The sequence below is a fragment of the Miniopterus schreibersii genome (assembly GCF_964146895.1).
Source record: "Miniopterus schreibersii genome assembly, chromosome: 13".
Classification (NCBI taxonomy): domain Eukaryota; kingdom Metazoa; phylum Chordata; class Mammalia; order Chiroptera; family Miniopteridae; genus Miniopterus; species Miniopterus schreibersii.
In genome coordinates, this window is record NC_138113.1 from 49,367,259 (window position 1) to 49,380,003 (window position 12,745).

General features: G+C 42.6%; 1 protein-coding gene across 6 annotated transcripts in view; it reads right to left on the reverse strand.

Annotated features, from left to right (window-relative positions):
* ST3GAL5 (ST3 beta-galactoside alpha-2,3-sialyltransferase 5) overlaps positions 1-12,745 on the reverse strand; it is a gene marked incomplete at its 5' end in the record, with an annotated part of 61,721 nt that overhangs the window by 23,292 nt on the left and 25,684 nt on the right. For 5 of the 6 annotated variants that reach the window (XM_081156985.1, XM_081156986.1, XM_081156987.1 and 2 more), the window contains one exon: positions 1,831-1,954. In XM_081156985.1, the coding sequence (XP_081013111.1) occupies positions 1,831-1,952 (122 nt within the window). Of the gene's footprint in view, positions 1-1,830; positions 1,955-12,745 lie in introns of those variants that run through there. The other variant, XM_081156988.1, reaches the window with a different exon arrangement.

Consider the following 12,745-nt stretch of genomic DNA (forward strand, 5'->3'; position numbering starts at 1 on the left):
CTGGAGATGGATGGTGTCATGGTTGCACAGCAATGTGAATGTGCGTAACATCACTAAACTGTCCACCTAGAAATATTAAGATGGTAAATTGTATATTATGTGTATTTTACCACAGTACAAAAATTGGGGGAAAAAGATTGAGTCCTGTAAAAAAACACCAAAAGACAATCTACTAATTATTCCTCTAAAGAATTCTACCCAAGAATGAGGCTCACTGAGGTGAGGCAGTGCCACCCGCCACTTAAGACCATCTACAAAACTGCTTTTAAAAATCGGATACATTCACACTATTATATAGTTTCAAACACACATTTGGGGTACACACACACACACACACAGGATTAGGAGAGGAGAACTGAGTCTAGTTATGGTTCTAGAAACCTCATTTTCAATAAGCTCCCCAAGTGATTCTGACAAACTAAAAGTTAAAAAAAAAAGTTTAAACCAATGTGTAAGAACCACTGCTTTACATAATTTGTGTTTGAAAAAACAAAGGTAAGGATTACCCTTAAGGGGAAAATAACCTATTTTCTAAAGAAAGGGGCAGTTTAAAAAACATAGCATCCAGCATAGTACATGGTACATAACAGATGCTAAATATTTCTTAATATTTGAAGATGCTGATGCAAGAATTTCAGCACTTTCTGATTCTCATTTTAACAGGCTCCCTGGGATCAAGTACAATGTTAAGTGATTAGGATGCTACCATTTGTGTAAAAAGGCACTGGGGGGGCAGGCGGAGACACATACAACACACACAGTATTTCTTACATACACAAGACTGGTAATATTGGTTATCTGTAAGTGGGATGAGGGAATGTGGGGAGCAGCAATGAGAAGATGTTTTATTGAGTACCTTTAATATCTATTGAATTTTGAATCTTGTGACTGTCGTATTACCTATTCCTCTCCCCAGCCCCTAAAAGAGTATGTCATTCAGTACAGTAATAATTCCCTTATTTTGATGTTTTTTTAAAGGAAGGAAAAGAGGGGTTAAAAGCAGGCCCAGTGTCTACAGCACTGACCCCACTGTACTGTAACTCTTGGTCACGAGTCTCTCTTGCCTACACTGTAAGGAGCATGGGTCGTGAGTCTACTCTGTTTGTTGCCATGTGGCCGACACCCAACACAATGACAGGCACATGTAGGCCTCAATAAACGCTGGTTAATGATTAAAAGGAGATGGAAAGTGATATAAGTGTTTATGAATATACATTTACTTTTGCCACCTTTTTAAATCCACACCTCCTAAATTAGTAAAGTGAGATGAGACACTAGACTTCAGGGTTCCATTTCTATAGTTAGACAAGAAAAGGGGGTAATTTTCAACTTGGTTCAGCTGCTACCAAATGAAACCGACAAGTTCCTCCTTTAACAATTCTACCACTTATTAGGACATAAGGGTGACCTGGCTGAGACACCTGTCACCCTTTTTAGTATTCAATATTTAATGTTCTTCAAATGCCTTTAGGGGCCTTTAATTAATCATGTTTTAGATTAACTTAAAATAGCTAAGGGAAAAAGCCCTCTTTTGTTAAATAATGGCAGGAAGAGCTGTGCACTGACAGAGCAGCTCTCTTGGGTATCCAAGCTCAGGTACAGAACCCAGAGGCCCCTGGCTGGGCACTGCACTCTTACCAAGTGCACTTTGATGCACAAACCCAGGGCATCTGTGCACTGACGCTCTAATCGATGTGCTTTTAAACGATCCTTTGACCAACCGTGACCAAGTATAAGAGCCATCCTTAGGGGTCTCACTGAATTTTAGTCCCAATTCTACACAGTTGACCCAAATCAGGGAGATCTTCTGACCCAAGGGCTCGTACTTACTTGAAAATGTCTTTTAACAACAAGTTGGGTCTTCGCATCTTGCTCTGAGCTCGGGTATACCATTGCAGGGAGGGTCTCGAGCATTCGCTTCTCAGTTTTGCACAGGGATACTCACTCGGCATTGCTGGGAAGACAGGGGAAGAGAGAAGAAAGATGAAAGAGGGACGAGTTAAGTGAACGATGTTCTTAAAGAGCCTTTATGTGCTGCATCCATACCAAGGAATACTAATCAGTAACAAAAAGGAATGAACTACTGACACATGCAACAACTTGGATGAATCAAGAAAGAATTATGCTGAGCCAAAGACTAAAAGGTTACCTATTGTAGGATTACATTTACAGAACATTCTTGAAATGAGAAAACTACAGAAATGGAGAACAGAATAGTGGTTGTCAGGGGTTATACCAGGGATGGTGGGTAAGGCTATAAAGGCAACATGAAGGAATCTTGTGGTAATGAAAATGTTCTGTAACTTGCCTGTATCTACGCCAGTTGTGATACATACTATAGTTTTGCAAGATGATACCACTGGGGGAAACTGAGTAAAGATTACACAGGATCTCACTGTATTATTTCTTACAATCGCATGTGCATCTACAATTATCCCAAAATAAAAAGTCTAATTTTTGCCTGGCCAGCATGGCTTAGCTGTTGAGCATCAACCTAGGAGATCACGGTTCGATTCCCAGTCAGGGCCGGGTTGTGGGCTTGATCCCCAGTAGGGGGCATGCAGGAGGCAGCCGATCAGACTTTCATCATTGTTTCTCTCTCTCTCTCTCTCTCTCCCTTCTTATCTCTGAAATCAATAAAGACATATTAAAAAATTTACATTTTATTATTTTATTTTATTTTATTATTTAGGGGTTGGGGACAATAGGAGTTTTAATGATAACTATCAAATTCTCTGATAATTCAGAGCTATACAATCTTACAGTATTGATGAAAACATCAGTGTAAATAGTTTATAAAGTTGAATGCACAGATTTAGAATGTCCATAAGTATTTACTTTAGAATATAATAGAGAACTTTATTTGAAAACGGAAATTTAACTTCAAAGTGCTTGAACATTAGATTAGCTAAGATAACCAAATAAGGCAAACTATTTTCTTTATATCCCTTCTTGGCTTTCCTGAATTTCACTCACATTACATAAAAGTAACGTCTCATATAAAAGGGTATCTCACTCTTTCAAGTTAGCCTGAAACACATACAAACATCTCAGTGCAATGTCATGGGTAATTGAAGCTTTATGAATCGACACATAACTTTTTATCTAAAAAAATTTCTTTTTAATTATTTTATTTTAAAGTATAATAGATTATGCCTTTGTTTTAATACTTCTATTGATTTTTAAAAAATATGTCTTTACTGATTTCAGAGAGAGGAAGGGGGAGGAAGGGAGAGGGAGAGGGAGAGAGAGAGAGAAACATCAATGATGAGAGAGTCATTGATCGGCTGCCTCCTGCATGCCCCCGACTGGGGATCGAGCCCGCAACCCAGGCATGTGCCATGACCGGGAATCGAACCTCGATCTCCTGGATCCTAGGTCGACTGATGCTCAACTGCTGAGCCACGCCGGCCGGGCAGCACATAACTTTTCAGACTGGAATTTCCCCCATCAACAAAAAGCAGGAAGGACTAGGGAAAACGGAGTTGATAAATCTAGTTCCTGCTTCTCCAAATGTTCACTATCTGAAAAAGACAACACTGATATGAAAGCCAATTCAAATAATTTGTCCTGAAATTAACCAAGTGAATAAAGAAGTTATGAATACAAAACATATATAATAGGATGAAGTTACATTTAGAGATAAGAAAGCAATTTAAAATATGCCTGTCTGGCCAAGTAAGAACCAAAAGAGAGGATGACACTTGTTCCCTTTATTCAGTGAATAAAGTTACGTTTCAAAGACCTACTAATGCCTGATGATACTTTGTACATTTGAGGATGAAGGAAAACATGAAAAATTAGCAGAAAGCTTGACAGCAGAGAGAGGTGACAGAAAAAGAAGGAATGGAGCAAGTTACATGATGGAATTATTGATAAGTAGTGAAATGATTCAATAGCTGGCAAAATAAAGAATACAAATAAATGTGAGTACGTATCTAAAAGAGGCTTTACCTTTTAGAGATACATATGGAGATATTTACAGATAAAAGAGCAGAAAGGAGATCTGCTTCAAAAAAGTCAGGCAGGGTATAAGCATGTAGTGGGGGAACAGATGAGACAAGACAAGCTTTACACTGATAACTGCTGAAGCTGGGCGATGGGTACATGGGACTCTATACTCATACTTTTGCCTGAAGTTCTCTATAGTGAACAAGTCTAAAAATAAAGTGTAACATTAAAAACAAGAAAAGTGCTACACTAAGAAAAAAGAAAACATGGCAATTTTAAAAATGTTTCTTTAAAAAATATCTGTGCTCTTGGGTATGTTTGTCTACTTGTTCTTTTGAATTAATTTTATTCTCAAATTTCAGTTTCTAAATAGTATTCCAAAAGGTACTGCAGTAGAAATGGACATATCTCCTCCCTTCCCCCTAATCAGTTTTCCCCTTGCTCTTAACTTAATAGAAGGCTGGATTTCTAACTGGGCACATGGCCTCCGAGAATAAAGACTACATTTCCCAGCCTCCCTTGGAGCTAGGTATGGCCTGGTTATTAAGTTCTGACCAATGGGATATGAGCAGAAGTGACTTGTACAACATACAGGGTGCTTTTCTCGGCATACTCCCACTTTTTCCTTTAACCCCCTTCATGCTGGCTGGAATACTGACACACGATGAGCCACTCTAGACCACACAGAGAGCACATCGTCCAAGGGCTGGTGGAGCAACAAGTGAGAAGGGGCCTGGGTCCCTGAATAATCCCAGTGGCAGTTGCTATTCCACCTTGGACTGTCTGCCTCTGGACTGTTACACGACAGAGAAATAAACTTCTGTCTTGTTTAAGCAATTATTAGTTAAATGCAATGTCATATCTCAACTAACATAGACACCTATTTCTATAATAATAAATTTATGTTAATTTAAGAAATGTCTATACTATATTTAATCTCTTAGCCAAGAGGAAGTTATATCTCATTATTCATTTCATTTCCCCCATTAGGGCTGTGCTATTCTGTTTGAAGAAACCACAAACTTTTATCAAACTGACATTCAAGTGTTTAATTTTTTTGTTGCTGTAAACAATCTCTCCTTCAACGCCAATTCTGTGTAGCACTAGAGTGTAAGACTTTTCATAGATATGTATCATTCTGTTTGAGTAGTTTAAAAAAACAGTGTCAAGGACTTCACTAGTAAACCCTTACTGAAGAATCTACTGAATTCTTAAAAGAGAAGTTAGAACAACTGAGACCCTGGGAGGTTTCAAACACCACAACTTTGTGATTACTTAAATACATGGTCAGCCAAGTGGACCTCCAGAGAACAAGACTGACTGTGGTATCAGAAGGAACCCGGTCTCCACCTCTGCCTACTGTTGCAGCTCTTGGCTCTACTCTGCCCTTCAGTGTAAATGACATTTCTCAGACTGTCTCTTGCCAGCTGGTTTCCCGTTAAGTTGTGATAGGGGACTTTCTGGAGGAAGACTGGAAGACAAGAGGAAAGAAACAGCCTTTACATTCCCCTGATCTGGTGGAGCTTCTGATGGGGCAGCCACAGTATCGGGCAATGAAGGGTGAACATGGGACTCCAGCAGTGTGGTGAGCACCCGGCATCCTAGGTTTCTACTTGACAGAAGTGAAAGCACCTCCAGCTCTGTAATAAGTATGAGTGTCAGCCCTGAGTGACAGCAGCTTTTCTTCTTCTTTTTTTTTTTTAAATATATCTTTATTGATTTCAGAGATAGGAAAGGAGAGGGAGATAGAAACATCACGATGAGAGAGTCATTGATCGGCTGCCTCCTGCACACCCTCGACTGGGAATCGAGCCGGCAACCCCAGCATGTGCCCTGACCAGGAACTGAACCCCAATCGCCTAGATCCTAGGTCAAGGCTCAACCGCTGAGCCATGCCAAGCCAGGCGACAGCAGCTTTTCGATCTCTGGCTAATACTTCTTTCTCACTTTGGCATCTTCAGGCCTGCCAGTGTCTCTGTAATCAATCCCCTGCATGAAAGCCCTCCCTGCCTTAAGTATCTATGTGGTTTCTGGTTTCCTGCTGGACGTAACTGGTACATCAGGTAATCTTTCTCTGCATTTTCAGGAAATGACTCAAGCAAGGAAAGTAGGGACTCTGGGGGTGATAGGAGGATGTACAGTCCTGAACACCTTCCTCTCTCACCATCACTGCCATATAACATGCTCACACAACCCATTCAAAATGCTCGAAAAAAGGGTTGTGTTTCCTTTTTGTTTGTTTTGTTTTCCTGATCAAACGGGAGAGGATCTCAGGAGAGCACAGCATTTATATCCTGACACCTGGGCTCAGTTTCTCCACCTACCAGCTGTGAAGCTTTGAGCAAGTGACTAACTCATAGAGCTCAGTTTCCTCATCTGTGAAATGGGTGTAATATTACCTACCTCAGAGGATTAATATGGGGAACAGTGGTTGCACATAACAAGCCCTGTGTAAGTGCTGGTTGTTGCTATTATAACACAGAAAGGTGTCCAGCTCTGTTAGGGCTCAAAGACATCTGCCGTCCTCCAGTTACCCTCACTTCTAGCCACAGGCTTTGGCTCTGGCCCTATGGCAGAGTCCTCTCTTCAGTCCATTCCATTTCCTTTTCTGGATGCCTCTGGAGAAGCAACATCCTCCCCCAGCCACTCCTGTACTCAGCCTAGGTCGGGTCCTTGTCAATATCCTCTCTCCCCACTAATCTCTTTCTAAATGTTTGGCTTCCTTCACTAGCCTCTTCTCCCCACTGCCACTGTTCCCTGTGACAGCTGAGCCACTCCTGGCCTGAGTCTTGCCTTCCTTTGCACAGCCTGCACACCATGCCTGGGACCACACTTCCTTCACGACCTGCAATCTTCAACTCCCATGTGCACATCTTATGACTCCAGAGTCCCAGTTTGCACCCTCAACACAATGTTCTCCTTGCCCCACACTAATTCACTAAAGATTTCATCCAGGGAGTGGATCCCCAAATCCATCTCTCTCTGCAGAACCCTCACCCGAGCTCAGACCTATGTATCTAATGACCTGCCCACTATCTTCATCTCAGACACCATTACCAAGCAGACACCATTACCGAGCATATCCCTATTATATGGTAGCTGTACCTTCCCCTCAATCACCCAAGCCAAAAACCTGCAGGTTAACCCCAGACTTCCCTCTTTCTTCCCAAATCCGGTTAATCCCCAGGGCCTCTCAATCATACCTTCTTAAGCTTCCCATGCCCACTGACATTCCCTTAATGGAGATCACTTACCTAGACTCCCATCTCAATTTTGTACCTTCAAAGCCATCTTTCTAAAATATATTATGTGGTTGGTAGTTCCCAGCTCATTTCAAGTTCTATGACTCCAGGTGACAAACTTGTCACACTAGCCACAAAGAAGTACTGTTGGAATCCTGGATCTGCCAGATTACTGCCTCAGTGCCTTTGCACATGATGCACACTTAGTCTGGAATCCCAGTGGGAGTCCCTTCAACCATCTGCCTGGTGAACTACTTTTCATCCCTAAACGCTCTCCTTCTTTGTGAAAACCATTTTTCAATACCATTTGCTCTCTCTGTTTACTACAGTGAACTGAAACTTTCTGTTAACATTTTAGATCTCCTCTATCTTTTTACAAACACCTGGTGACTGAGCTGCCAGGCCAGAAGTGTGTTCATCATTGTATCTCCACCATCTAGGAGAGGGCTTGGCACATAGCAGGCCCTTAAAAAAACATCTTACATTGAATGGAATGCACATTACACGCCTATGGCCTGTTACCGGATAAGATAAACTCCCCAAGCCCCCAAAATGGGTTTTCTCAATTATATTTAAGACTAAAACTGAAACTGAATGTTAACAGAAATTATAACAGCAAAGAAAAAAGCATATGCTCTACTGAAACATCAAAAATGCCCAACAATATCTAAAATGCGCTACTGAAACATCTAGTATTTGTTGGTAAATTATGGTGCAAACCACATGGAGTCTGCTGTGGCCCTTAAAGCGCGGCTACCTGGAGCTAGCATGTCAGGAATCACAAATTTGAGGCTCTTCCACACAGACTGCCAGGGGGAGAGCCTCCACACCACTGCTTCACTTACCATCTTTACACTCACATATAAAAATGTAAGCGATTCTTCTTAGATGCTTGCATGCCTGATGAAGACACAATTCTTATTAAGACTGATGTAGAACAATAGGGCAAGGCCCAGGCTTTCAGTCCATTTGTAGAACTGGTACTAACATTTTCAGAATTAAGAATTAGCCATTCAAGACAAGAGTAGAATAGACACCACAAAGTGGTACATGATGAATTGCCAAATAACTGTACACACAGTTACTAGTGCAAGGGTGGGTAGGGCATTAATATTTGAAGGGAGGAACAGGCCTACATGTGGTATCACTAAGCCTTAAAAACAGCTACTTCATTTGCTCACTAGCTGCATTTAACCTGCCAACGGCCACACATGACTAAGTAAGGAGCTGAGAATTCCAACCCACAGCCATTCACCTCCAAGTCCATGCCCTTCCACCTGTGGGTGCTTAGGAGAGGTGGGTCTTAGAACAGGTGGGTATACACATATGTGAAGAGATTTTTGGTTTTTTGCTTTGTTTTTAATGATGAAGGTGTACAAAGGTACAGATCATCATAAACAAAAATGTGAAGTTGAGGAAACAGTGACTGGGTAACTCTTTGTTGTAGGAAGCTGTCTGCGCATTACAGGATGTTTTGTAACATCCCTGGCCTCTGCCCACTAGATGCCACTAGAATCTCTGGTCCTCCCCCTCCCTGCCAGTTGTGACAACCAAAAATATCTCCAGATATTGCCAAATGTTCCCTGGGGGGCAAAATTACCCCGATTTGACGCATTGGGATAAAGTCATTGTATATATTAAAATTCCAACATTGCTGCATTTTTAAAGTACTGAAAATGTAAAAAAATAACATAAACAGAGCCACTTTAAAATGGAGTCAGAGCTGCCATCCCAGAGAAACTGCTTCAAACTTTGGAATGTTAAAATTGGACCTAAAGCAGTATTGTAGTCCAAACAACTGTTAGTTTTGACTATGGGACTGAAAATCAAAGACATTCTTTAGCATTAGCACCACTATGCTAGCTAATCTACACCTATAAATTCCTTCCTTCTATTCATGTAATTATTTCCCTTTCCTTTCTCACAAATACCTCTTGTCTTTACCTAATCTAAAACACTATTTGGGTTTCTGCCTGAACCAGCACTTCTGGAGTAACTATTCTTTTGTATCTCAAATACAGGCATGTTGCCTTTCATTTTGGCCCTTTATTTATATGTTAACAAAGATAATTAAACTTAATGCAAAAACTGAAAATTAAAGACTGTGGATTAAATATTGATGATACCTGAGCTTCAGTATCTACGCGGGAGCCAACAGACATGCACAAGCCTGCATTCACACCACAGGTTCACAGGTGTGCACGGAGTGGGGGAAGAACACCACTCATTCCTGGACCCATGCAACTCAAGCAGAGCTCCTTCAACCATCTCATTCCACTCCTACCACCAACGGGGCGGGGGAACCCCACTATATGGTACTTGCCTGTTTTCACTGGGTAGGCAGTGTCTTATTCATCTTTCAGGGTTGTGAAATTTCACCCATGATATCAAAACCATAAAGCAAGCGCTGGCAAGAGCAGTGGTGCTAAGATCACACCCAACCATCTCCGATATTTTACAGGTATTATTTATTTATTCAGTTTAATGGACCAAGGCCTCCACAGCTGTCTTGGTCAGCGAGTCTCCAGTCTGACCACATTCGAGATTCACTGGAGGAGGCTGTAATGTATTCACATTCCCAGACCTCATCCTCAGAGTGTCCCGCCTGGTAGGCCCAGGTAAGGACACCAAATGTGCATTGTAAGCAAGTTTTCTGAGCTACGTGGGTATGGCACTTTGAGAAACCCTGTTCTCCAGCAAGCTTCTGGGCAGCTATAATTACAAAAAATTTTAGCCTAAGGATTTTCAGATCCTAAAAACTGCAAAATTATGAGGACTTGTCTCCAGCAATGAAAAACAAAAGTGTTGCTCTGTGAATGCACAGTCTACACTCCACTAATTTTGGCCACCAACCAAGATGCAAGCCCTTCAGTGATTCCTAGGTATGCCGTTTAATCTACTTCTAATCAACCGGTATTCCTCTAATGCTGAGAATACATCATTACTATCATTCAGCTGCCTGCTTTTCATGTTTGAAAGTCTTAAGGCACCCTGGCCGGTGTGGCTCAGTTGATAAGAGCATCACCCTGTGCACCAGAAGGCAGGGGGTTCGATTCCCAGGCAGGACACATACCCAGGCTACAGGTTCGCTCCCCAGTCAGAGTGCACACAAGGGGCAACCGACCAATGTCTCTCTCTCCCTTCCTCCCTCTCTAAATCAATCTTTGTAAAAAGTGTTAAGGGAATTAATTCTGAATCCTCCCAGTGCAAAAACATTCTCCAAAACGAGACCATGCCTAGCAAGTACAGAGTATTTCTCTAAGATTTCACTGAAGTGGCCAAGATGTTAAGGGGGCCACAACTCTTGCAGGGTCAAACCCAGAACCTTCTCTCCTCCCCACCTTACTTTCTCTTTCTCCTCACTCCACCTCGGCCTGGCAGGCTTCCTACTGTTCCTCAGACCTCTGTTCCCACCCCATCCTTACCTCAGGTCTCCACTTGTTTCTTCTGCCTCCCTCAGCGCTTTGTTGAGAAGTCACCTTCCTTGACCACACTGTGAAACGGCATCCGCACCCCCAGCCCCCCAGCCCCGGGGCTCACTTCCTGCTTTACTTGACTTCAGAGTGCCCACTGCTGCTCACCCGTATCCGCTCTCCCTGCCAGAGGGACTGAAAGCCTCGGAACTAAAACAGGGCCTAGCGCGTAAAAAACACTTAATAAATACTTGTTGAAGGAATGAACTGAAGAATGAATGAGTGAATGAATGCACTGGTCAGTGGCCTGCACCTAGATCCCCAAGGAAAAACCAACCCAAATTCGGCATGGTCCTGACAAGCAGCAGATGTGAAGACAGGACCTTTCTGTGGGTCCAGATATCACAACCACTGGGTGTTTATGATGTGTCCAGAGCATGCCTGGCACGTGGAGAACAGGGATATGAATCTTTTTTCAAACAAGAATCACTGTGTATGTTGATGAAGGGGTTAAATGAAATCAAGTGATTGTCCCACCCACCACCATGGGGGGGAGGGGGGAGGGGAAAGAAACTGGATCTACTTTTCTTTTTTTTAATTTATTGATTTCCAGAGAGAGGGAGGGAGAAACATCAATTTGTTGTTCCACTTACTTGTGCATTCACTGGTGGCTTCTGTATGTGCCCTGACAGGAGACTGAACCTGCAACCTCCTAGTATCAGGGCGGGACTCTAGCCAATGGAGCTACCCAGCCAGGGTGTTATTTTGTTTTTAAAGAGAAGAGGAAAGAGATAAAATCACTAAACTGTTCCGCTGCTGGCTTTTTTACTGTAGCCATGTCACCTCGTGAGGATGTTTGCAAATGTGTAAAGAGCAGGCTTGAACGAGGACACTTTCATTGCTCCTTCCTCCACTAAAATTCTGAGTCTCCCAGACCTACTTTTCAAAGAACAGGAAACATAATACTTAGCTTATTCAATGGATGTTAATGCTTCATGGCCATTTAAAAAGATAAAAGGGGAGAGGGATGGGGACCAGAGAGGAGAAAACGGAGTGTGGGTGAAGGATGGACTTTGTGGGAAAGAAGAGCGGGAAGGGGAGACAGAAAGGGGAACAGAAGCTGTGTCACTATTCTCACTATATTCTGTTCCCTGGGGCAACAAGTTTCAGAGGAACTTCTCTTTGCAAATTCAGAGCAGCAAAGCCACCCTCAGGCCCCAGCTTAGAGCTCCCCTTCTGAATCTAAGTACTGCCCCTACCACCCCCACCCCATAGGAGGGATCCCAGCCAGAGCACAGGAGGTCCCCCTTACCTGGATAAAAATGAACTAGGGGCTAGAAAAGGACCCTCCACCCCCACCCCCACGCAGAACATAGTACCTGCAGGATTTCTACCAGAACATACAAACCAAGGTTCTGTCAGGCAGGAGAGGGGGCCATCTTTAACTGCCCAGTGCTGACCCTCTGGCTAAGACCTGCCCTCAGGGTCTGGGCTTATCTGATGGCAAGGGCTCAACCAAAGCATCTTGGTGTAGATGAACAAAACGCAAAAGGGGTTCTTTGGAAAGTAACCTCACACGGTGATCTGATCATAAAGTCCTAACTGGGCAGGTCATGGTAGGTAGTCATGCCCATAATTTCTTTAGTGAAAGGTTTTAAGCCAACCCTGTCCATTGTTTCTGTGCATCTAGGTTAACACACCTTTGACATACCAGAAGTCACACCCTTTAAGGGGGGTGTTAATCCTCAAGGAACCACGTAATTTTAATAACTATCCTATAACCCAATCCCTGCCTTGCTTTCTCCAATCTTCCTGATGTGCCCATCTTAATTCTAAACGCATAAAAGGAGCTGCAAAACTGTTAGCATCTGAGATCTTGCTTTCCGGCATGCGCTGTCAGTTTGGCTCAAATAAACTCATAAAAATTCTCTCCAGGTATGGACATTTCTTACGTTGGCATTAATGAAGTGCACTGAACTCATGCACAAACACTCTCAACTGCATCTAAATATATTTTCAAAGTCACATTCTGCATGGGAAGCCTCTTTCACAGTACAGTTGTAGGCCTCGTCTAAACCAGGTCAATGTATAGTCTAAACCAGGTCAATGTATAGATCAGAGACGGTTGACCACATACTT